This window comes from Somniosus microcephalus, chromosome 18 (assembly GCF_052327205.1).
Source record: "Somniosus microcephalus isolate GS21.2 chromosome 18, FLI_Smic_1.0, whole genome shotgun sequence".
Classification (NCBI taxonomy): domain Eukaryota; kingdom Metazoa; phylum Chordata; class Chondrichthyes; order Squaliformes; family Somniosidae; genus Somniosus; species Somniosus microcephalus.
In genome coordinates this window covers 18942603-18968369 of record NC_141004.1, presented here as the reverse complement: position 1 = coordinate 18968369, position 25767 = coordinate 18942603, and the positions used below count along the sequence as shown (strand labels likewise).

Genomic DNA, 25767 nt, shown 5'->3' with positions numbered 1-25767 from the left:
CAGCTTTAAGTTCCTCGGAGTCCACATCACGGAAGACCTCTCCTGGTCCCTCAATACCTCCTCTCTGTTGAAGAAGGCCCAGCAGCGCCTAAATTTCCTAAGGAGGCTGAAGGGATGTAACCTGTCACCCCTGATCCTCTCTAACTTTTACCGCTGCACAATAGAGAGCATCCTGACAAACTGTATCACAGTATGGTATGGCAGCTGTAGCTACTATGACCGGAAAGCCCTGCAGCGGGTAGTCAAAACTGCCCAACGCATCACCGGCACCCGGCTACTGACCATAGAGCACATATACCAGAAACGCTGTTTACGGAGGTCACGGTCCATCATCAAAGACCCTACCCACCCCAGCCACAGTCTGTTCGCCCTCCTGCCATCTGGGAGACGCTACAGATGCATTCGCACCCGTACGACCAGATTTAGGAACAGCTTCTTTCCCAGGGCTGTCATCCTACTGAACTCCACAAATAAACTCTAAAGCCTGCACATCTGCCAATGCACTTTATTATGGTTATGTTTATGTTAATGTATTACAAGCCAAATGTATGTTGAATGTTTAAATGTCTTAATCTAAATGTACACTCTCGGGAGCCGCAAGCCTACATTTCGTTGTACTGCACTTGTGCACTAACAATGACAATAAAAGTTGATTTGATTTGATTTGATTTGACAAAGTTACAATCTATAATATAATAAAACCATATGCCTCGCGTGCATTTTCCTGTTCTTCACATTTCTCTGTTTGCTAGCTGCCACACTTCATGCATCACACATAAAAAAAAATAAGGAAATGAAAGGAGTCGCTTAGAATGTACAGAGAAACGCTCCAGGGACAACAGAAAACAGAGTCAGAATATCTACAGCCTCTCAATTGACATTACCTAAGCCAAAGCCAGGGTGAATTTTTGTTAGGGAGGTAACTGAAAGTCAAAATATAAAGGGTCATTTCACATTCCCTCAGTGTCAGAGGGGAACTTCCCCTCACAAGGAAGTGCAGTTCAGAGAACTGGGGCTAGGGTTATTTTTCTGCTTAGGCTGCAGAATTAACCCATTTGTGAAATGGAAACGTTTTGTGATCTTTGTCACATCTCAATACAGGTTTGTTAGACAAGTTATGCTCCGCATGTATTTTTAGATTTTGCTATTTTGCAAAGTGAAGGTTGTTTCTCGGCATGTCCTGATGATTCACGGTGTATGAATGAACTGCCCAGTGTGGAGATAGCCACACCAGGAATCGTCCCCATTGAATTCCTGATCTGTGCTCAATTTTAATGGCCACCCCAAACAGAACATGGCCTCAGTCTCAACTGATGGATAGAACTTTTGACAGCGTAGCACTGAGTTGGAATGTCAGATTACACTAAGCGTTAGAATCCTGGGGAGTGGCCCTTGAACAACAACAACGACAACGATTTGCATTTATATAGTGCCTTTAACGTAGTAAAATGCCCCAAGGCACTCACAACCTTCTGACTCAGAGGTGAAAGTGCTACCAGCACAGCCAAATTAACAAAGAGATATCAACGTTAGATTGTTTAGTGAGAGGCTGCACGGCCGCACAGCGCTCGAGTAGTCCCGCGCAGCCAGTGGGCCGGCTTTTAAATGCAGAAACCACGCACGCGCGGATTTTTGAATGGGCCGCACAGAGGGAACATCGGAGAGGACATGTGTGCATTTCTGCTTTATTGCATGCTTGATGCTTGAGGGAGTGCAGCGAAGGTTCACCAGACTGATTCCTGGGATGGCAGGACTGTCGTATGAGGAGAGATTGGGTCGACTAGGCCTGTATTCACTAGAGTTTAGAAGAATGAGAGGGGATCTCATTAAAATGTATAAAATTCTGACAGGGCTAGACAGACTGGATGGTTTCCCCTGGCTGGGGGGTCTAGAACGAGGGATCACAGTCTCAGGATACGGGGTAGGACATTTAAGACTGAGATGAGGAGAAATTTCTTCACTCAGAGGGTGGTGAACCTGTGGAATTCTCTACCACAGAAGGCTGTGGAGGCCAAGTCACTGAATATATTTAAGAAGGAGATAGATAGATTTCCAGACACAAAAGGCATCAAGGGGTATGGGGAGAGAGCGGGAATATGGTATTGAGATAGAGGATCAGCCATGATCATATTGAATGGTGGAGCAGGCTCGAAGGGCCGAATGGCCTACTCCTGCTCCGATTTTTCTATGTTTCTATGTACAAGATATCTGTTTGTTTCAAATGATAATGACACATACTTCAAAAGCTAGAACAAAAATGGATATTCAAAGGGTCAAATCTCTGTTGATGACCAAAGCCGTAATTTCTCAATTATAGAAAAAGTGACATGACAGTTACTCAATAGATCTGTAGAAATAATTGCTTTAAAACGTATCTAAGTTCACATGGACAATCTTCTTGAGAAGCACGATAACAGGAAGTTGTTCTTTTGAAGCCATGTTCAAGGCACATTTACTAGGGTTGTATGGAAGAGGACTCGCATTGTTCCTTTTTTGGTTCATTTCATTGTGAACTGAAACACACTGTAGAATATTCCACAGTTTCTGAGGCATCACGGCCATTGGATGTTCCTTGGGCTTTAAGATCCTGAACATTACTGTAAGTATTTTCCACGTCAGCTCTGGGAAGGATCTTCACAGTGGAGTATGTCACTTCCTTATCTTCCTTAGAAAACTGAGACAAATGGAAAACTGTCACCACAGCGATGGCACAACGTTAACCAAACTCACAGCTTTTATCATAACCAATAAATATTAAAGCTGCAAATTCTGTTCTGTGTTATTGTCTACTGTACACATTATATATATTTACAGAAGCCCAATTTTCCCTCATTCATTTCTGTGGGAGATTATTTATTTTAAAGTTGAGAAACTTGGGTGAAGGGCCAAGGTCCAGAATGGAGGACCTCATCAAGGTTGAAAAGGATGGAAGAGAAGCTGAGGTAAGTCAGAAAGTAAAGGAAGAAGGAACTTACATAATGTGGTATCTTTCACGACCTCAGGACGTCCCAAACCATTTTACAGTCAATTAAGACCCTTGTGTCCTCGACCCTTGCGTACCCCGACCTTCGCGCACCCCAATCCTTGCGCCCCCTGACCCTCGCGTCCTCTATCCTTGTGCCCGACCCTAACGCCCCCAACACTCGTGCCCCACCAACCCTTGCATCCACGACCCTCATGCCCCGACTCTTGTGCCCCCTGACTCTAGCACCCCCCTCCCCCCATCTGTCTCGCCTCCCTGGACTCTGGTTCCTCCCCAATCAATAATTGTTTCCAGCTCTTGTACGTCCCGACTCTCGTGCCCCCCCGCCCCTCATCTCTCTCGTCCCTAGGACTCTGGCTCCCCCACGATCCCCGATTATTACCGGCACACCAGCCGGTCCCGGCTCTGGGGCACTGCTACATGCCCCATTCCGGGAGACCCTCCAGCAATCCAGATACATTGGCAGTCATGTGAGAACTGCCCCAAGCACTGAGCCTACTGCCCTTAGTGCCATCTCTCGGTTTGCTTCAGGTTGGTCTGTGCCGGCCGGTTTTGATGTGCGAAGCCCTAGTACAGATCCGCTCTGCCTGAGGTTCCCAATTCAGAGTTGTCACCTTCACATGGAACCAGAGTCCAAGGAGATAGGGAGAGAGATTGGGCCTGTTAAAAAGTGGCATCGACTGGGGAGCCTGACCCCAACTTGTGCAGTGCAGGGGGATTCTAGCTGTCATTTCAGGGTTATAGGATTACTACTAGTTATAGGTAGGATATTGTGGCACTACATCTATTACTACCAGTTACGTATAGACTCAGTGGCCGGAATTTTCTCAAGGGAGGTGGGTTGGGGGCGGAGGTCCTCTGAGGCCCGGTTTCCCACAGGCCCTGCCGACTTTAACGGCAGGGCCTGATTTGAATGTGAGGCCTCAGATTCCCGCCCGCTGCCAGCCAGATTGGGAGGCTGGGTGGCTGCGGCCGGGTAGGCCTCAGATGCGAGGGGTCGGTCCGGGGGGGTGGGGTCGTGGGCTCGGCATGGTTGGGGATCGGGGTGGGTGTTGGGGGTTGCCTGGGTGGGGTTTGGCCGGAAGATAGGCAGGAGGTTGGGGATCGGGAGGGTGTTGGAGGATCGGCAATGGATTGGGGTGGGGGGTAGTTGGAGGACCCGGGAGGTGGGGGGTTGGCCGGGGATCGGAGGGATTGGGGAACGGCGGCGGGGGTGGTGGTTAGAGATCGGCATGGGCTAGGTTGGGGATCGGGTGGGGGTGTCGGGGATCACAGTGGGTCGACGGGGGTGGTGGTGGGGGAAGAGAGGATCAGGGCCAGACACCGGAGGATCGTGACCAGCCTCAGCATCATTGGTGAGGTGGTGGGGGAAGTCTCATGGTGGGAATCGGAGGCCAGTGGGGGGGCGACCGGAGGCCTCGTGGGAGGGTCTCCGATCGTGGGGGGTGGGTTAGGCAGGGAGTCTGGATCCAGCAGGTAGGTATAAAGCTACTTACCTCCTGGGTGCAGCAGTCCTGGCTTAACTGCTGGGTTTCATGAACTGTGTGAAACCTGTCCACGTGCAGTTAAATTCAAAATAGAGGTGTAAAAGAGTGGCTTCCAGCCTCATTTCAATATTTAAATCAAGGTACCGTCCCCTGGCAGCGGGTTGGCCGCCCCCACCCTCGTCCCGCCTCTGTTAAAACCGGAAGTGGGCAGGTTGGAGGCGGGATCAGGTCGGGAATCCCATTTTTAACAATTTAACAGTCCCCACGCTCCAAACACACCCGTTTTGTTAGAGGAAAATTCCGGCCAGTGACTTATTCTATTACTTTCACTTATGAGGGGAATCTGAGTGTTACCAGTATTACTATTAGTTATCAGCACAATTCCAGTGAGTCACTATTAGTTACTAGTGGAATCGTAGTTCCTGCCACTTGGCTTCCCCTCTGCGAATCACTCCCCGACCCTTGATATTTACTGCTCCCCGCTCTATGGACTGGATTTTGATACTGGAGGCGTGTATGAGGCGGGACTACAACTTTTGGGGTTGTAGTCCCGCCTCCATCGAGTTGTGGCCAACCCACGTGATTTTCACTTGATTGACCTTGTTTAGCCCGCCCAGGGCCACCCGGCAACAGGTGACGTCACAGATTGACATTTAATTTGTCAAGAACTTTTGACAGATGAAATATCAGTGTTTGACAGCTCTGTGAAGCTGTCAAACACTGACAATCTGTACTCCAAGTTAATTCCTTCCTCTCAGGCTGATTTAGAGATCTCTCCAGAACAGAAAGCTGAATGCTGCAACTTATGACAGCTCGCGGCCGTTCTGCTTTCTGTGCCGGTGAGATGAGGGACTCCTGAGACCTGAAGGAAGGAAGGCTGTAAAGGTAAGTAAAGGTAATTAAACTTCTTTAAACACTTTACACACACCAAACATACTTACCTCTGCACTCATGCACCCATCACTCACCTGAACACCGGACATCTCGAACCGTCCAAGCCCTTCAGCCCGACGGCCCACCTCGCTAACTTGGCGTGGTTTGGAGCCGTCGGAAATCCCACACTTCTGGAATAAAAATAGGGATTAGGCTAAAAACTGCCTGTTAACTACCTGTTAACAGGCAGCTAATTGGCACTAATCCCCTTCCCGCCTCAGGGAGGCGGGTCCCAGCACAGGTTGGGTATCCGCCTCCTTTGAAACTGGCATGGAGGCAGGTTGGGGGTGGGATGGGTTCGTGCCCCCCCGATTTTGGGATTTTAACCCCCTACACGCCTCCAATCCCGCCTCCACGGCCCAATGAAAATCCCGCCCATATGTTTCTCCTCTTTGCCTGCTCATAGGAGGCCGCCTGGCCTTGGAACCTCTCGCACAACAGCTGCAGATTTGAAACCACGAGCAACAATACTCATCTACAGGGGACCCAACCATTGTAAGGTAAGCGCAATAACATTTGCAGATCTTGCATGGTTGGATGTCACGCGATCGGAGGTCATGCGCTCAAGTGTCGTGTGGTCAGGAGGTCATGCGATCAAATCTCCAGGAGTGCATCCAACCAGAGTTGGCAACCCTCTCCCGGGGCGTACTGCCACCTTCCGCATTTGTGGGTCTGACGTGGCATCATCTTACCTTGCAGTTTACTACAGGATTTTCCTCCCCAGTAATGTTCTGTTCATTTGTGCCTATAAAATAAAATAACTTTAAAAAAAATTTGTTCATGGGATGTAGGCATCGCTGGCATGGCCAGCATTTATTGCTCATCCCTATTTGCCCCTGAGAAGGTGGTGGTGAGCCACCTTCTTGAACCACTGCAGTCCGTGTGGTGAAGGTACTCCCACAGTGCTGTTAGGGAGGGAGTTCCAGGATTTTGACCCAGCGACGATGAAGGAACTGCGATATGCTTCCAAGTCAGGATGGTGTGTGACTGGGAGGGGAATTTGGAGGTGGTGGTGTTCCCATGCGCCTGCTGCCCTTGTCCTTCTAGGTGGTAGAGGTAGCGGGACTGGGAGGTGCTGCCGAAGAAGTTTTGGTAAGTTGCTGCAGTGCATCTTGTAGATGGTACACACTGCAGCCACGGTGCGCCGGTGGTGGAGGGAGTGAATGTTTAAGGTGGTGGATGGGGTGCCAATCAAGCGGGCTGCTTTGTCTTGGATGGTGTCGAGCTTCTTGAGTGTTGTTGGAGCTGCACTCATCCAGGCAAGTGGAGAGTATTCCATCACTCTCCTGGCTTGTGCCTTGTAGATGGTGGAAAGGCTTTGGGGAGTCAGGAGGTGAGACACTCGCCGCAGAATACCTAGCCTCTGACCTGCTCTTGTTGCCACAGTATTTATGTGGCTGGTCCAGTTGAGCTTTTGGACAATGGTGACCCCCCAGGATATTAATAGTGGGGGATTCAGTGATGGTAATGCCGTTGAATGTCAAGGGGCGATGGTTAGATGCTCGCTTTTTGGCGATAGTCATTGCCTGACACTTGTGTGGCGCGAATGCTACCTGCCACTTATCAGCCAAGCCTGAATGTCGTCCAGGTCTTGCTGCATGCGGGCATGGACTGCTTCATTATCTGAGGAGTTGTGAATGGCGCTGAACACTGTGCAGTCATCAGCGAACATCCCCACTTCTGACCTTATGATGGAGGGAAGGTCATTGATGAAGCAGCTGAAGATGGTTGGGCCTAGGACACTACCCTGAGGAACTCCTGCAGCGATGTCCTGGGGCTGTGATGATTGAGCACAAACCACCACAACCATCTTCCTTTGTGCTAGGTATGACTCCAACCAGTGGAGATTTTTCCCCCCCGATTCCCATTGACTTCAGTTTTACTTGGGCTCCTTGATGCTACACTCGGTCAAATGCTGTCATGATGTCAAGGGCAGTCAATCTCACCTCACCTCTGGAATTCAGCTCTTTTGTCCATGTTTGGACCAAGGCTGTAATGAGCTCTGGAGCTGAGTGGTCCTGGCGGAAACCAAACTGAGCATCAGTGAGCAGGTTATTGGTGAGTAAGTGCTGATTGATAGCACTGTCGACAACACCTTCCATCACTTTGCTGATGTTTGAGAGTGGACTGATGGGGCGGTAATTGGTCAGATTGGATTTCTCCTGCTTTTTGTGGACAGGACATACCTGGGCAGTTTTTCATATTGTCAGATAGATGCCAGTGTTGTCGCTGTACTTGGACAGCTTGACTAGAGGCGCAGATAGTTCTGAAACACAAGTCTTCAGCACGACAGTCGGGATGTTGTCGGGGCCCCTAGCCTTTGCTGTATCCAGTACGCTCAGCCATTTCTTGATATCACGTGGAGTGAATCAAATTGGCTGAAGACTGGCTTCTGTGATGGTGGGGACCTCAGGAGGAAGCTGATGTGGATCATCCACTCGGCACTTCTGGCTGAAGATGGTTGCAAAACATTTCAGCCTTGTCTTTTGCACTCACGTGCTGGGCTCCACCATCTTTGAGGATGGGGATATCCATGGAGCCTCCTCCTCCCGTTAGTTGTTTAATGGTCCAGCACCATTCACGACTGGATGTTTCATCATTGTATAATAAGAACTATATTGAGCTCAAACGTGCAAAGATTCCTGGTGGGTTTTATTCATTTAAGCAATATTTGACTGGTGTTTCATGGAAAGCTTCATAAACCCAATCTATTATATGCTTTATAGAAATGTTACTCATCTAAAAAATAGAAGAAGGAACTTGCATTTACGTAGTGCCTTATCACATCCTTAGGAGGTCCCATTGGATTACAGAATCCATTGGTTGCTAAGGAACTTGATTTATAAATTAGTCTATTGGGGCACAATATTAAACCTCTTGCAAAAACTCAAAGTGCCCAGGAAGGGCACAAAGGAGCCAACGTTTCTATTCCCGCACCTGGGCATATTGGATCACATGGGAGCTGCGTATCGAGGAGGTTTGGGTAGGGAGGAGTGCACGCCCATATGTTTGCCTACCCAATCCTCTCTATGCACTGTGCGTAGGTGATCCAATATACCCAGGCACCGTAACAAGGGCCTCTCCCCCACAATGTTATTAACTCCTTACATTGTTTGGGTTAAAATGATCTGAAACAAACATAGTTTTCTCACTGGTGAGTGCCAGGAGCATAATATCACTGGAGGGAGCCCGATTGTGTTCATTTGTGAATACACCATTTTTTTCCCCCTATGAGACTTTCTTCTGCTAATTTGCACCCCCTCCCCCACCACCACCCCTCGCTTTCCCCCTTGTCTTCTGTAGGTGTTGACATTTGCTGGCCTACAGTTTCACTGCTACCAGCTATCCCCTGATACCTTGCTCAAGTGCCCATTCTTTGTGAGTGAGCCTGGATGGCGATTCAATTGTGGAAGACATCACAGTCACGCGCGGTCCTGTCCTCTCCTGCCATTCACAAGCGCACTTTCCCTGCAACATCCCATGAGCACTGCGATCAATTGCAGCACCTCAACTGCTGCCCCGGGTAAGAACAGCTACTTTAGCATAGGCTGAGGTGATCGGGCCCAGGTCTCCTGGTTTCTATGCCTTAGAACTACTCCGAGGCAGCTAAGTGAGTGGGCAAAAATCTGGCAGATGGAGTTTAATGTGGGAAAATGCGAAGTTATCCACTTTGGTAGAAAAAATAAAAAAGCAAATTATTATTTAAATGGGGGAGAGATTACAAAATGCTGCAGTACAGAGGGATCTGGGGGTCCTTGTACATGACTCACAAAAGTTAGCATGCAGGCACAGCAAGTAATTAGGAAGGCAAATGGAATGTTGGCCTTTATTGCGAAGGGAATGGAGTATAAAAGTAGGGAAGTCCTGTTACAACTCTACAGGGTATTGGTGAGACCACACCTGGAGTACTGCATACAGTTTGATCTCCTTATTTAAGGAGGGATATACTTGCATTGGAGGCAGTTCAGAGAAGGTTCACGAGGTTGATTCCGGAGATGAAGGGGTTGTCTTATGAAGAAAGGTTGAGCAGGTTGGGCCTATGCTCATTGAAGTTTAGAAGAATGAGACGGGATCTTATTGAAACATATAAGATTCTGAAGGGTAGATGCAGAGAGGATGTTTCCCCTCGTGGGGGAATCTAGAATTAGGGGTATAATTTCAGAATAAGGGGGCACCCTTTTAAATCGGAAATGAGGAGGAATTTCTTCTCTCAGAGGGTCGTGAATCTTTGGAATTCTCTCCCCCAGAGAGCTGTGGAGGCTGGGTCATTGAATTTATTTAAGGTGGAGCTAGACAGATTTTTGAATGATAAGGGAGTCGAGGGTTATGGGGAGATGGCAGGGAAGTGGAGTTGAGGCCAAGATCAGATCAGCCATGATCTTATTGAATGGCGGAGCAGGCTCGAGGGGCCAAATGACCTACTCCTGCTCCTATGTCTTATGTTATGTTCTTATGTATACTGACTCCTACTAGCAAAAGTTTGTATCTTCACTGTTAATGGTAATGGCCTGGGTTGGCTTATCTCTGAGTTTCATTCCCTCATGGGTAATCCCTCGTTTCTGCTTTGCACTGCTCCCCAACATCCCAGCTTAAGTGTGAACTCACCGTGCAGGGAATTGCGCAGGTGAGTCTGGGTACAACCAGTTCTGGCCCGTCTAGATCATTTATATATATTGTGAATAGCCGGGGTCCTAGCACCGATCCCTGCGGTACCCCACTAGTCACTGCCTGCCACTCAGAAAAAGACCCGTTTATTCCAACTCTTTGCTTCCTGTCTGTCAACCAGTTCTCTATCCAAGACAGTACCTTACCCCCAATCCCGTGTGCTTTAACTTTGCATGCTAATCTCTTATGCGGGACCTTATCGAAAGACTTCTGAAAGTCCAAATACACTACATCGACTGGTTCTCCATTATCTATTCTACCAGTTACATCCTCAAAAAATTCCAGTAGATTAGTCAAGCATGATTTACCTTTTGTAGATCCATGTTGACTTTGTCCGATCCTGTCACTGTTTTCCAAGTGCTCTGCTATTACATCTTTGATAATGGACTCTAGCATTTTCCCCACTACCGATGTCAGACTTACCGGTCTATAATTCCCCGTTTTCTCTCTACCACCTTTTTTAAATAGTGGGGTTACATTAGCTATCCTCCAATCCATGGGAACTGTTCCAGAGGCTATAGAATTTTGGAAGATGACCAGCAATGCATCTACTATTTCTAGGGCCACTTCCTTAAGTACCCTAGGATGTAGATTATCAGGCCCTGGGGATTTATCGGCCTTCAATCCCGTCAATTTCCCTAACACCACTTCCCTACAAATACTGATTTCATTCAGTTCCTCCCTCTCATTAGACCCTATGTTCCCCGACATCTCTGGGAGGTTATTTGTGTCCTCCTTTGTGAAGACAGAACCAAAGTATGTATTTAATTGGTCTGCCATTTCTTTGTTCCCCATTATAAATTCCCATTATAAACATGAAATGATCAGAAAATGCTGGAAACCTTTTTCCTTTGTCTGAGGCCCCGTTTGTCCTCTCAGCTGGACGTAAAAGATCCCATGGCACTATTTCAAAGAAGAGCAGGGGAGTTCTTCTGACCAATATTTATCCCTCAACTCACATCACTAAAACATTATTTGGTCATTTATCTTATTGCTGTTTTATGGGATCATGCTGTGTGTAAATTGAGTGTGGTATTTTCCTACATTACAACAATGACTGCACTTCCCAAAATGCCTTGGCTGTAAAGCGATTTGGGGATGTTCTGAGGTTGTGAAATGCAAGTTCCTCTTTGTAGATAAGAACATAAGAATTAGGAACTGGAGTAGGCCATACGGCCCCTCGAGCCTGCTCCGCCATTCAATAAGATCATGGCTGATCTTCAACCTCATCTCCATATCCCTTGATTCCCCTAGAGTCCAAAAATTTATCGATCTCAGCCTTGAATATACTCAACAACTGAGCATCCACAGCCCTTTCGGGCAGAGAATTCCAAAGATTCACAACCCTCTGAGTGAAGAAATTCCTCCTCATCTCAGTCTTAAATGGCCGACCCTTTATCCTGAGTCTAAGCCTCCTAGTTCTAGAATCTCCAGCCAGGGGAAACAACCTCTCAGCATCTACCCTGTCAATCCCCCATAGAATCTTATATGTTTCAATGAGATCACCTCTCATTCTTCTAAACTCCAGAGAGTATCGGCCCAATCTACTCAATCTCTCCTCATAGGACAACCCTCTCATCCCAGGGATCATTACACCACCTCTAAGGCAAGTATATCCTTCCTTAGATAAGGAGACCAAAACTGTGCACAGTACTCCAGGTGTGGTCTCACAAAAGCCCTGTACAATTGTAGCAAGACTTCCTCACTCTTATGCTTCAACCCCTTGCAATAAAGGCCAACATGCCATTTGTCTTCCTAATTGCTTGCTGTACCTGCATTCTAACACTCTGTGATTCCTGTACGAGGATACCTAAATCTCTGAGCATAGTTTCTCTCCATTTAAAAAAATATTCTGTTTTTCTATTCTTCCTACCCAAGTGAATAGACTCACATTTCCCCACATTATACTTCATCTGCCAACTTATTGCCCACTCACATAACCTGTCTATATCCCTTTGCAGGCTCTTTGTGTCCTCCTCACAGCTTACTTTCCCACCTAGCTTTGTATCGTCAGCAAACTTGGATACAGTACACTCGGTCCCTGCATCTAAGTCATTAATATAGTTTGTAAATAGCTGAGGCCCAAGCACTGATCCTTGCGGTACCCCACTAGTTACAGCCTGCCAACCTGAAAATGACCCGTTTATCCCTACTCTCTGTTTTCTGTCCGTTAACCAATCCTCTATCCATACTAATATATTACCACCTGTATTTTAAATACGGTTGCTCCTGATTTTTAATTTTTGTATTTAAGCTGAACTTACCACTTTTCTTAGGCTGCTTTATTTTTACACAAAAAATAACAGCAGCAACGAGCAGTAGGAAGATGATCACCACGACTACTGAAAGAATGACATGCCACGGAAACGCACCTTGCTTACTGCAAAATACAAGTGAGATATATGGAGCATGAGATAGACAGAGCTGAGGTAATTACACAACAAGAACAACTTTATTCCTGGCCAGCCTTGTTCATTGTGTTTCAATCTGATCACGTATAAATGAGAAATACATTTTAAAGTTGCTATATCTGTAAAAAAGGCTTACATTTCTATAGCGCCTTTCACGACCACCAGACGTCCCAAAGCACTTTACAGCCAATGAAGTACTTTTTGAAGTGTAGTCACTGTTGTAATGTAGGAGACATGGCAGCCAATTTGCACACAGCAAGCTCCCACAAACAACAAAGTGATAATGGCCAGATAATCTGTTTTTTAGTGATGTTGGTTGAGGGATAAATATTGGCCAGGACACTGGGGAGAACTCCCCTGCTCTTCTTCGAAATAGTGCTGTGGGATTTTTTACGTCCATCTGAGAGGGCAGACTCGGTTTAACATCTCAACCGAAAGACGCCAACTCCTCAGCACTGCACAGGAAATGTCAGCCTAGATTTTTATGCTCAAGTCCTTGGAGTGGGACTTGAACGCACACTTTTCTGACTCAGAGGCGAGAGTGCTACCCACTTTTTTTAATATATTATTTATTGAACATTAAAAACATTTACAACATCATGATCATTCCATTGTATCATACTAATCCATTCCGCCGCTCTGCACAGCCATTCCTCCACCACATATTAACATCAAAACCTGAAGTTTAATTTGTCTCCCATAACATATACTAACTATTGTACTTTAAAAATTGATCAGTAATCATGGCTCCGAAGAAGGGAAGTGTGCCTGATAATCCCCCCATCATTTAATCTCTGGCCCGTCCCTCCTCTCATGCTCCTTCCCAACTTTTTGGGCAACTGTTGCTTTTTCCTGCAGCCTCCGGCTCTTTTTCACCTCCTGTTTGAACCTTCCCTGCAGTTTCAGCCTCTTCCTTACATTAGGCTTGGGCCAAGGAGCTGCCCCTTCGCCATCCTTCTGCCCCTCACTAACCTTTCCCTTTCCATACGATGCCACCCCACCCCCCACTTCCATGCCTCTGTCCCCCTCTGACTCCTCACTCTCGAGCTCTTCTGTAACCTCCAGTCCCTGCTTACCGACAGATATATAATCTCCCTTAGAGAGTCTTCCTGCTATCACGGTTTCTCCAACAGTGCCTCTCTCTTTGGCCTCATCTACACCGCTGACCCTTGCTCCCCATTTTTTCTGTCTCTGGGACAATGGCGCATCTGCACCTATCTTGCTCCCTTTTGGCGTCTTTGTCTCCCCGCTCCTGTCCTGCTGCCCCTTTAAGGTTCCTGCCTCTTGCACCCTCTTCTTGTCTTGCTCCCTCCTGCTCCCCGAGATGTCCGACTCCCCGTCTTTCTTTGGAGTACTTACACCTGCCCCGCACCCGCTCCCGCCTCCTCTCCCCCCACGGACACCAGATTCTTTAGGGAGAGCCGAGCCATATTATGGCTCAACTCTGCCCTCGACTCGTGCTGCCCTCTGTTGTCTTTGTCTTTTTTCACCGTACTTGGTGTGTTTTCCACCATCTCCATCCTGTTCTCAGATCTGTAAATTTCTGCCTTTTCCTGCACTCTTTTCTCCTTCCATTCACCAACTGTGTCCTCCGCCTGCTCCGCCCCTCCAACCACTCCACTCACACCTCCTGCTCCTTCTCATTCTCTCATCTTCTCATCACTCAAGGGGCTTCCTTCTGCTGCACACTCACAGCAGGTGGGGCCTTTGTGACACACCCCACAGCTCCCCACCTTGCAGCTCCGAGTGATGTGTCCAGACTCGCCGCAGTTATAACAGTACAAGTCTGGACAGCTTCTTACAAGATGGTCGTGTCCAAGAGAATAATAACAAACTTTCACCTGCTTATCATGCAGTACTCGGAAGTACTGCACTCCTTCCATTGTCTCGAATTTCATGCTATACAGCAATGACTTCACCTCCTTTGGGAACCGCACCTTTACATAATGGGTTCCATCTGCTACCCACGTTCCTGGATAGTATCTCCTCTTTATTGCCGAGCAAATTTAATGTCCCACGACTCCAACTTTTTTATTAGCACATTGTCCTCAATATAAACCGGCAGGTTTAAGAATGAGACCACCACCTCTTCCGAATATAGCAGAGATACCTCCAAGAACTTATCTCCAACCTTCAAACTGAGTAAAAGTCTTTCCAACTCCTCTCGGCCACTGACCGTCACCTCGAACCCAACATTCGGCTTTGGTCGGCAGGCAAAGCAGCTTCCCTCACCACAGTCCTCATGTACCGTCCCCTGGATAATATCCCAAGCTCGTATCTCCTTATCCTCGCACTGAACCACCACCATGTTTTCTTTTGCAAACCTCCTGGGGTCCCTTCCCCCAACATTTTCTTCCCTGATTAAATTCATCCTGGGAACACTGTCCTCTGAGGGGCCCGGCACTCTGGACACTCCGGGCACTCCGGGCCCCTAATAGCTACTGTTTAAGGACCAAAAAGGCCCTAAAACCTGAAAAAAACCCACCACCAACGTTTTACAAACTCACTCCAACTCCCTGCAGCAATCAAGCACCCAGCAGCACCTGCTCACCCCTAGCCCCTCCCACCTAGAGAGAGTGCTAACACTGAGCCACGGCTGACACTGTAGTACTAAATGGGGTATGAAATAAGCAAACACTCTTTGTAGCAAAATTTAAGGAAACACTATGGCCTTGGAATTACACTGTGCAAAGATTAGTGTGTGAACATTTAATGTGTTCCTACTAAATTCCTTTTTCTGCTATAGTAACGGAGGCTTATTAAAAGCAAATGAATGCTTCTGTTAAAATAGGAATTTAACACAAATGTTTGTTAATCTGCTGACATCCTGGGTCCAAGTAATTAGACCTTGTGATGGTCACAGTTGAAGTATGCAGCTTGGCTCAGTTGGTAGCACCTTTGCCTCTGAGTTAGAAGATTGTGAATTCAAGCCTCTCTAGCACTGCAGTGCTCAGAGGTGTTGCCCTTTGGAGAAAAGGCCCTGTCTGCCTACTTATGGGGATGTCAAAGATCTCATAGCAGAACAGGGAGCAGGCAGTTCTTCTCATGTGCTGATCAACAGTCATCCCTTCAGAGGATGCTAATTAATATGGATTCAGAAGGAGCAGATACTGCATGACTAACCTCCTTGATGTCTTTGAGGAAACAACATCCCAGATGGACTCCGGTAAGCCCTTGAGCTGATGTTTAGACGTTTTCTGTCTTGAGGGATATGCTGGCATTGTCAAACTAGGTTTTTATTTTAGACTTTTTGAATAAAAGAGGGTTTTGCTACCTCAGGACATGTTGCAGAATGCTGTTAGTCTTGGCAGCATAGGATGACACCTCTATTCCCGTCCAGAATGGTGATGATTGGGTAATCCTACAATCAATGACGCTTGGAGCCCGCACTGCTGTAAGTGACTGGGATTGATTTTATGCACATGAGTTCCGCTTGTTGTAGTTGGTAGAGACTCTTTTTTAAATAGACTGGGTAAATAGCCTTTGTTTGCTTTGCTGTGTGCTTTGTTTGCTGTAAGTCAGTGGTATTAAAGGGTCGGCGGTAACTTGCGTACAAAATTGGCTAAGGGATAGGAGGCAGAGAGTAGTGGGGAGTCGGGGTAAATTGGGCAGCTCTTTCAAAGAGCCAGCACAGACGCGACGGGCCGAATAGCCTCCTCCTGCCAGAATGGAGATGATTGGGTGGTGTTCTCCCATCGATCACGCCTGGAGACGGCACTGCTGTAAGTGACTGGGATTGATGTTACGCCGACCAACACTTGTTTTCCCATTTCATGAACTATTCCACACCTACTGCCAAGGCCCCAGAGGAAGATTGAATGCTGAAGATGTCAGTGTAGCAAAGCCCCACTTCTGGTGCGCTCTGCAATAATTGCTCGCGGACTGCACCAGGAGAGGAAGACCAGCCCCTGGAGATCCTACAGAAAATAGGTGCGAGACATCTCAACATGGTACCGTGCAAAAGAAAGAAGAAAAATGTAATGCTACACATCTTACTTAGTCTCCTTAAAAAGAAAAGGTGCAGGTTCTCAGTAATCCTTGAAATCTGCTCTATCCAATGCAAAGTACCAAAGCCAAAAGGATTTAAAAAAAATATTCGTTCATGGGATGTGGGCATTGTTGGCAAGGCCGGCATTTATTGCCCATCCCTAATTGCCCTTGAGAAGGTGGTGGTGAGGCGCCTTCTTGAACTGCTGCAGTCCGTGTGGTGAGGGTACTCCCACAGTGCTGTTAGGGAGGGAGTTCCAGGATTTTGACCCAGTGACGATGAAGGAACGGTGATATATTTCCAAGTCAGGATGGTGCGTGACTTGGAGGGGAACTTGGAGGTGGTGGTGTTCCCATGTGCCTGCTGCCCTTGTCCTTCTAGGTGGAAGAGGTCGCGGGTTTGGGAGGTGCTGCTGAAGAAGCCTTGGTGAGTTGCTGCAGTGCATCTTGTAGATGGTACACACTTCAGCCACGGTACGCTGGTGGTGGAGGGAGTGAATGTTTAAGGTGGTGGATGGGGTGCCAATCAAGCGGGCTGCTTTGTCTTGGATGGTGTCGAGCTTCTTGAGTGATGTTGGAGCTGCACTCATCCAGGCAAGTGGAGAGTATTCCATCACACTCCTGACTTGTGCCTTGTAGATGGTGGAAAAGCTTTGGGGAGTCAGGAGGTGAGACACTCGCCGAAGAATAACCGGCCTCTGACGTGCTCTTGTTGCCACAGTATTTATGTAGCTGGTCCAGTTAAGTTTCTGGTCAATGGTGACCCCCAGGATATTAATGGTGGGGGATTTGGCGATGGTAACGCCATTGAATGTCAAGGGGCAGTGGTTAGACGCTCGCTTTTTGGAGATAGTCATTGCCTGGCACTTGTGTGGCGCGAATGCTACCTGCCACTTATCAGCTCAAGCCTGAATGTCGTCTATTGAATAGGATCTATGAATAGGATCTATTACAAGTTTTGCCAAAGATTACTAAGGATAGTAAAGCTCCAAATTGTATTTGTCCTTCCGGTTCAGCATTTTAAAAAAGCATCTGTGAGCTATTCACAGAACACGTTCATACTTATGGTAAAGATGCACAATATTGATTTTGACCTATGAGAGACTAACCTGGCTGTTCCAGTGCTGTGAAAGGAAGTGGTGAGAGCTGTAGTAACAGAAGCCTCAGTAGTTCCTGTTGTCCTGGTGGTTGGCCCCATTGTTGTCCTCGGTGCTGGAGATAAAATAGAAGAACTTGCTGAACACTTCATCACTAAAAGCACTTGTTGCGTACAGTCGACGCCTCTTAATTGAGGTACTTAAATAATCTGATCAATCAATATTTTTAGCACTAAATTCCCACTTTGTATTGTTTGTGTTGCTTAATTCAAATGATTAGATCATTCCATTATTTTTTAAGGGCAAAAATTGACTGAATTAGCAGGGCTAGACTGTGGCACAAAAAGATGAAATCAGAGGCAACTACAACAAAATACATGACGAGTGAATTTGACCTTTTGGTGGCTACTGGGTGCATAAAAGGTGCTGATTTTCCTCCTCCTGTGTGAGTTGGCGGAGGTTCTGATCTCAGAGTGAGCGATGGACGTTGGGGAAGTAACACGCCAACAACAGAACAACTGGCAGCTAAACACTTTCAGGAGGGACATTTTTTACAAGTCCGTTTCCCTCCCCAACCTCCCTCTCCCTTCCTGATGGAGTGGCAAGACGTTGCTCTGGAAATCTAGTGTCCCCATGGGCTGGGCACCCCAGTAAATGGGTGCTCACCCCTTTTATGCAAATGAACCGGCCCCCGGGACTTGGCACAGAATCACTGTCAGAGCAGGCGGGTGGGAATTTCTGGGCTCAAATGCTTAAATTTGGACAGAACGAACTAAATAGAAATACAATCGTGTTCTTACCTTCAGAAACTTCCAATTCGATAGAAAACTTTTCATTTTGTTTCAATAGTGACCGTTTTATCACACACCAGTACCGTCCTCCATCACGTTTCATTAGGTGATCCATGGTTACTGAAAGTATCCCTTGTGTTTTTTTATCAGTCAGTGACACTCTTTCTCCTTTTGGTTGATCAGTAGAGACCACAACAGAACAAAAATAGTAGTTAGAACCTTTACACCACTGTTTAACATTGTCCTTGTAACTCAGATTATACCGACAGTCCACAGTGACTGATCCTCCCAATTCTGTGTAAACCTTCGTAGGTCCAGATAATTGACACGAACCTGTTGGCATATTAATCATGAAAGGTTATTGATTACTGTATCAGAATCAACATAAACAGCATTTAACCAAATAAACACTGCGGTTCCACTGTGAGTGCAGTCTCGTTATTTACAATTATAGATTAAATTCCATTTTTAATATCGCATTCCTTGTGCTGATTCTCATATCACCAACATTGTTACTCAAATTACTCAAATTACTGCATACACACAGTTTTTGGGCCTGATTTTCCCAATACATGATTTCCTGTCGTGAGCAGGTTGTGAGACCAGATTCCCTGCTGGTTGTGCATTCTGAGAAAATTATCCCTGTCATCACTGTAGATTGATATTCTTTATTTACACTGATCATCGCTATTAAGTGAAACTAAAAAGCTTGCTAAAAAACCTAATTCTTTCATTCTTTCTAACAGGTTCTCTCAGTTGACCCATTTCTAAGCCCAGTTATTTTATTTCACTTTCTACAGTTCAAGTTCCTGTTGCTGGGACTAGGGACAGGGTGATCTGGCTAAGGCTTGGAAGCTAAGCTAGAGCCAGGCCTGGTTAGTACCTGGAGGGGTGACCATCAGGGAAGACCAGGTGCAGAAGGTCACGGAAGGAGCCCCGAGGAGGGGTGGTTGGTGAGAAGGTCACGGAAGGAGCCCCGGGAGGGACGGCTGGTGAGCAGGCCAGGGCGTTGGGCTGAAGATTGTCGGACAGGAGGAAAGGTGGAAATGGAATGGTGGCGTGCACAGACGCAGCGGCTTTGCTTCTCCCAGGACGGTGCTATTTATGTTTAATGTTATTTGTACTGGACTCATGGGAGCTTGCAAGATCACATTTCGTTGTTCATGTACTTGTGCATTGTACAATGACAATAAAGTTGAATTATTATTATTATTAAGTTCCCTTGACCTAAACTTGCTTTTACGGACCACAGGAACAGAGAAACATTAGGAACAGGTGTAGGCCATTTACCCGCCTTAGCTCCATATCCCTCGAGATCCTTGCGTAACAAAAATCTATCGACCTCGGTCATGAAAACTCCACTTGTACCAGCAACCACAGCCTTTTGGGGGAGAGTGTTAAACATTTCTATTGCCTTTTGTGTGAAAAAGTGCTTCCTTATCTTGCTCCTGAAAGTCCCCTTGTTCTTGATTCCCCCACCAGAGGAGATAGTTTCTTAGTATCTACCCTATCAAATCCTTTTAATATTTTAAACACCTCAATCAGGTAACCTATCAATCTCCAACGCTCCAGGGAATACAAGCCAAGTTTACACAACCTGTCCTCATAATTTAACCCTCTAAGCCCTGGTATTGTAAGATAGAACGTACCTGTAGGATTTAGTAAACACTATTAAGATTTTAAACCATTATTAAATAACTATAATGTATGACAATGTGTGTTAAAAACCTGAAGCCTGTATAGAATGGCAAATGGCTGAGAGGCAAAGCATGATGGTAAATTATGCCAACTTGATGTAATTCTGTAGAATGGTCTGTTAAGTAAACAGGGAGATAGTGGGTAACAAGAAATTCAGCAACATTGCAAAAGAAGATAGGGGGGTGGAGACAGTCACCTCTCCCTGTCTTCTCAAAAATGCAGAACCGGCTAAACAGTGAGCCGATTAAAACCAAAAAGACATCTGTGAGAATTTAGTGTGAAGGTTGTCCTCAGATAAGGATAGCTTGCTTACTAACTGCCACGTAGGCAAAAGGGAGAAAAAGGGGTATAAAAATACAGAAATTGAACTCTGAAAGCAGTGCGACACCAGAGGACGAGGAGCTTCAGCAACAGAGCACAGCAATATAACGTGGATAAATGCGAGGGTATCCATTTTTGTGTCAAAAACAGGAAGGCAGATTATTATCTGAATGGCAATAGATTGAGAGAAGGGGAAGTGCAACGAGTCCTGAGTGTCCTTGTGCACCAGTCGCTGAAGGTAAGCATGCAGGTGCAGCAGGCGGTTAAGAAGGCAAATGGTATGTTAGCCTTCGTAGCGAGAGGGTTTGAGTACAGGAACAAGGATGTCTTACTGCAGTTGTACAGGGCCTTGGTGAAACCACACCTTGAGTATTGTGTGCAGTTTTGGTTGCCTTAACTGAGGAAGGATGTTCTTGCCATGGAGGGAGTTCAGCGAAGATTCACCAGACTGAAACCTGGGATGGCAGGAATGACGTATGAGGAGAGATTGGGTCGATTGGGCTTATACTTGCTGGAGTTTAGAAGAATGAGAGGGGATCTCATTGAAATTTATAAAATTCTGACAGGACTGGACAGACTAGATGCAGGAAGGATGTTCCCGATGGCGGGAGAGTCCAGAACCAGGGGTCACAGTCTAAGGATAAGGGGTAAGCCATTTAGGACAGAAATGAGGAGGAATTTCTTCACCCAGAGAGTGGTGAACCTGTGGAATTCTCTACCACAGAAGGCAGTAGAGGCCAATACATTAAATATATTCAAGAAGGAGTTGGATATATTTCTTAAGGCTAAAGGGATCAAGGGATATGGGGAGAAGGCAGGGACAGGGTACTGAATTTGGATGATCAGCCATGATCTCATTGAATGGCGGAGCAGGCTCGAGGGGCCGAATGGCCTACTCCTGCTCCTATCTTCTATGTTTCTATGTATCGAGGAACAGATTGCGACTATCATCTTGTTAAGTATTACTGTACTTCTTAGTACTGCATGTAAGATACTTAATAAGCCTGTTTTACTTATACACAATATACCTGTACCCGGAGTGGTTTGTTATGGTCACGGACAAATTAATCTAAAGCGCATTTGACAAGATAACAGTATCATTCTGGTGAATCTACGCTGCACCCCCTCCAAGGCTAACATATCCTTCCTGAGGTGCGGGGCCCTAAACTGAATGTGGTCTGACCAAAGCTCTATAATACTGAAGTATAACTTCTTCCCCTTTGTAATACCCTTGAGATAAAGACCAACATTCAATTAGCCTTTTTGATTGTTTTTTGTGCTTTTAATGATCTGCTTGCAACTATAGGCAATATTTTGGCATCTTGTCGTTGGTAACAGTATGCAGTTCGTGTGCATATTGCAAATCGCTGACCTCAAGTAGTCTTGCGAAGTTGCTTATTCAAATATTGTTCATGCATTCCCTGCATGCATTGGGCACTAATCAGGGGACATAATGGGGGAAAAATTGGCTATCGCCCATTTTGGGGCGCTAATATCGGCCAGGCACAAAGTTTAGCGCCCGCGCTAATTATCGCCTCTGACTGCAATATTCACCTCTATCACCCCTGGAGGTGATTGGAGCGCTAAATCAGGCACTACACACCTCTCTTAAGGCGCTAACGTCAGGGAGCGAGGCGCTACCTCAGAACGCTACCGAAGCTCAGGTGATGTCCGTTACCATGGAAGCCAGACAGACTGGCGCCGTCCAGTTCTTAAAGGGGAGGGGCCATCTGGCTGGCCAGCCACACCCTGCTCATTGCAGCCTTGAATCTCGGCCTGGAGAGACCTCTAAAGCAATTGTATTGGAAGCACTAATGGATAAGCCCAGAGAAAGAGCTCGGCGCTTAGGAACCTCAAAAGTGGTGCTGAGGGCCCAAACTCCTTAGAACAGCGTTAACTCTCTCCAGATGTCTCTCTCCTTCTCAACCTGTGTGTACTAAAAATTTTGCCGACAAGAAACAGCAGGAAGCGCCCGCCTTTAAATAGCGCTCCCCAGCCCCTTCCCGACTTGAAAACATTCCCCTCTACCTGTCATTCCTAGCGGCAGGCGCTAAGGCAGGGGGCGCTACCGGTCCGGGGCGCTACCGGGGCATTGCACGCTCGACTGATGTCACGATCTGTGGGCACAGGAGATCATGGTGGCAGTGTTTAGCGCCGCCGCAAAACAACTGATCAATTTTGCGAGGGGCGCTAAAATCGCCGCGCTTGGGCGCTAAGTTCCTAGCGCCCCATTAGCACCCCCTGGAGGCGCTAACAGGGAGGCGCTAACCAACCGAATTTTTCCCCCAATGTCTGTCCGGGCAAGATATCCGACACAGCAGCAGGTTTAAAGGGACGCTTTAGTACCAATATTTAATTTACCCAATAACTGAGCTGCCAATCTACCCAACCCCTTCTCCGAGGACTTCACAGGAACCAGAAAGCAGGCAGAGCCAGGCTAAGAATGCCCACTTTACAGGCACACCTGAGGTAGACACGACAGGAAAATTGGTTCTCTTTTGGTGCAGGATGGCATTGAGAAATAAAGGCAGCGCGAGCTCAGGGAGATTAAGGTACTTCCTTTGAGGTACTGTTGGTTTGTCAACACACAAAGAGCGTTGCAAGATATCATGGATGATTAAGTTAAGGATGTGATCTGCACACATTGGCGTCGCCACAGAGCATTCGGGAAATCTTCATAGAGGGTTTGTAAGGCTAGTCATGAAATACCGCAGGAGGAGGATTACTACCTCTGAGCTGGTACTGAGAAATATGATCATATAAATCCAAGTAAACTCACAAGTCACAATACAAATGGTTTAAAAACAATTCAATTATTTGAGCTTCAGAGGCTGGGTAAAGCGCAATGTGAAAAAACACATTCAATGTCTGTTCTGGTGCAGTTTATTTTTTGATAGCTTCCGATCTTTCAGAAGAAGTGAGGTATTGCTCATACTTCTTTAAATATAGTTGAATTGAAATAACAGATTGTGTTTTTTTTTCTAAAGTACTTCTGTTTGACTCACTAATATTTCACACAGTTTGCATTTCAAGAGACAAATGGGTTCGAGGTTCAACATTTTTCTATGCAGTCTGTGGAGGGAACTCCTGGGAGGCGCCTTGGGTCGATTTAATAAGTTAAAGGTGCTGTAAAGGGGCAATTTGTTGTTGTTGTAAACCTAAAAGGACTGCAGTTCGTTTCTCGGCATTGATGAGGAGCTGGAGTTTCAGGTAGATCAGAGCTGCAACAGGGCAGGAAGAATCAGGTGCAGCAGGAAAGTGAAGAGAGAAGCAAAGGCGGATATCAGAACAACTTGCAAGACCGAGAGAGGTTTATCATTAGCTCACCACAGCAAAAACTGCTGGTTACTCGGTCAGTAGAGGTTTGTGGCCTTCATCAGCTCTGATAGAAACATAGAAGATAGGAGCAGGAGTAGGCCATTCGGCCCCTCAAGCCTGCTCCGCCATTTAATGAGATCATGGCTGATCATCCAAATTCAGTACCCTGTCCCTGCCTTCTCCCCATAACCCTTGATCCCTTTAGCCTTAAGAAATATATCTAACTCCTTCTTGAATATATTTAATGAACTGGCCTCCACTGCCTTCTGTGGTAGAGAATTCCACAGATTCACCACCCTCTGGGTGAAGAAATTCCTCCTCATCTCTGTCCTAAATGGCTTACCCCTTATCCTTAGACTGTGACCCCTGGTTCTGGACTTCCCGGCCACCGGTCACATCCTTCCTGCATCTAGTCTGTCTAGTCCTGTTAGAATTTTATAAGTTTCAATGAGATCCCCTCTCATTCTTCTAAACTCCAGCGAGTATAAGCTCAATTGACCCAATCTCTCCTCATACGTCATTCCTGCCATCCTGGGTATCAGCCTGGTGAATCTTCGCTGCACTCCCTCCATGGCAAGAACATCCTTCCTCAGATAAGGCGACCAAAACTGCACACAATACTCAAGGTGTGGTCTCACCAAGGCCCTGTACAACTGCAGCAAGATATCCTTGTTCCTGTACTCGAACCCTCTCGCTACAAAGGCCAACATACCATTTGCCTTCTTAACCGCCTGCTGCACCTGCATGCTTACCTTCAGCGACTGGTGCACAAGGACACCCAGGTCTCGTTGCACTTCCCCTTCCCCCAATCTATTGCCGTTCAGATAATAATCTGCCTTCCTGTTTTTGCCACCAAAGTGGATAACCTCGCATTTATCCACATTATACTGCATCTGCCATGCTTCTGCCCAATCACCCAACCTGTCCAAGTCATACTGGAGTTTCTCGGCATCCTCCTCACAGCACACACGCCCAACCAGCTTTGCGTCGTCTGCAAACTTGGAGATATTACATCTAGTTCCCTCGTCTAGATCATTTATATATATTGTGAATAGCTGGGGTCCTAGGACCGATCACTGCGGTACCCCACTAATCACTGCCTGCCACTCGGAAAAAGACCCATTTATTCCAACTCTTTGCTTCCTGTCTGCCAACCAGTTCTCTATCCAAGTCAGTACCTTGCCCCCAATCCCATGTGCCTTAACTTTACACGCTAATCTCTTATGCGGGACCTTATCGAAAGCCTTCTGAAAGTCCAAATACACCACATCCACTGGTTCTCCCTTATCTATTCTATCAGTTACATCCTCAAAAAATTCCAGTAGATTAGTCAAGCACGATTTACCTTTTGTAAATCCATGTTGACTTTGTCCAATCCTGTCACTGCTCTGCTATTACATCTTTTATAATGGACTCTAGCATTTTCCCCACTACCGATGTCAGGCTTACCGGTCTATAATTCCCCCTTTTCGCTCTACCAACTTTTTTGAATAGTGGGGTAACATTAGCTACCCTCCAATCCATGGGAACTGTTCCAGAGTCTATAGAATTTTGGAAGATGACCAGCAATGCATCTACTATTTCTAGGGCCACTTCCTTAAGTACCCTAGGATGTAGATTATCAGGCCCTGGGGATTTATCGGCCTTCAATCCCATCAATTTCCCTAACACCATTTCCCTACAAATACTGATTTCTTTCAGTTCCTCCCTCTCATTAGACCCTATGTTCCCCGACATCTCTGGGAGGTTATTTGTGTCATTGATTACAAAAGTGCTTTTTAAGAACACTGAATGAAGAAAAAAAAAGACTTACTTGATACAGAAGTAAGGATCAGAAGAGCAATGAATTCCATTTTTCGGGACTGTTTCTGGTGGGTGAATTCACCATGCACAGACACCGCATTGCAGCTGTGCTGTGCTTGAATCGGTTGGTTTCCTATATGGTATTTCTTTAGGCCACTTCCTTATTCACATAGCAGTTGACTGGACAAGTTTCTCTTTTACAATAAGGAAATATAAGAATAGGTCTGGGGCCAACTGTAGGAGCTGAATCTGTGCTCCCCATCCAACTAAAGG

The 25767-nt window shown here is 46.5% G+C and overlaps 1 protein-coding gene across 1 annotated transcript; it reads right to left on the bottom strand.

The window, feature by feature from the left end:
- Positions 1 to 491: 491 nt before the first annotated feature.
- LOC147105075 (uncharacterized) lies at positions 492 to 25767 on the bottom strand. The gene is made up of 6 exons (XM_086011140.1): positions 25505 to 25767; positions 18364 to 18687; positions 17576 to 17678; positions 12333 to 12448; positions 6096 to 6148; positions 492 to 2674 (listed from the first exon to the last, which is right to left on the bottom strand). The coding sequence occupies exons 1-6, from the start codon at positions 25542 to 25544 to the stop codon at positions 2504 to 2506; spliced, it is 807 nt and encodes a 268-aa protein (XP_085867266.1). The 5' UTR covers positions 25545 to 25767; the 3' UTR covers positions 492 to 2503.

What these genes read in the sequence shown, in the direction of transcription:
- LOC147105075 (XM_086011140.1), bottom strand. Translation starts at nt 25,544, where the DNA reads ATGGAATTCATTGCTCTTCTGATCCTTACTTCTGTATCAA. An exon ending in CGAATTGGAAGTTTCTGAAG is followed by an intron (nt 17,679 to 18,363) that starts GTAAGAACACGA and finishes TTTTATCTCCAG; the next exon opens with CACCGAGGACAACAATGGGG. An exon ending in CACAGCACTGGAACAGCCAG is followed by an intron (nt 12,449 to 17,575) that starts GTTAGTCTCTCA and finishes TGTATTTTGCAG; the next exon opens with TAAGCAAGGTGCGTTTCCGT.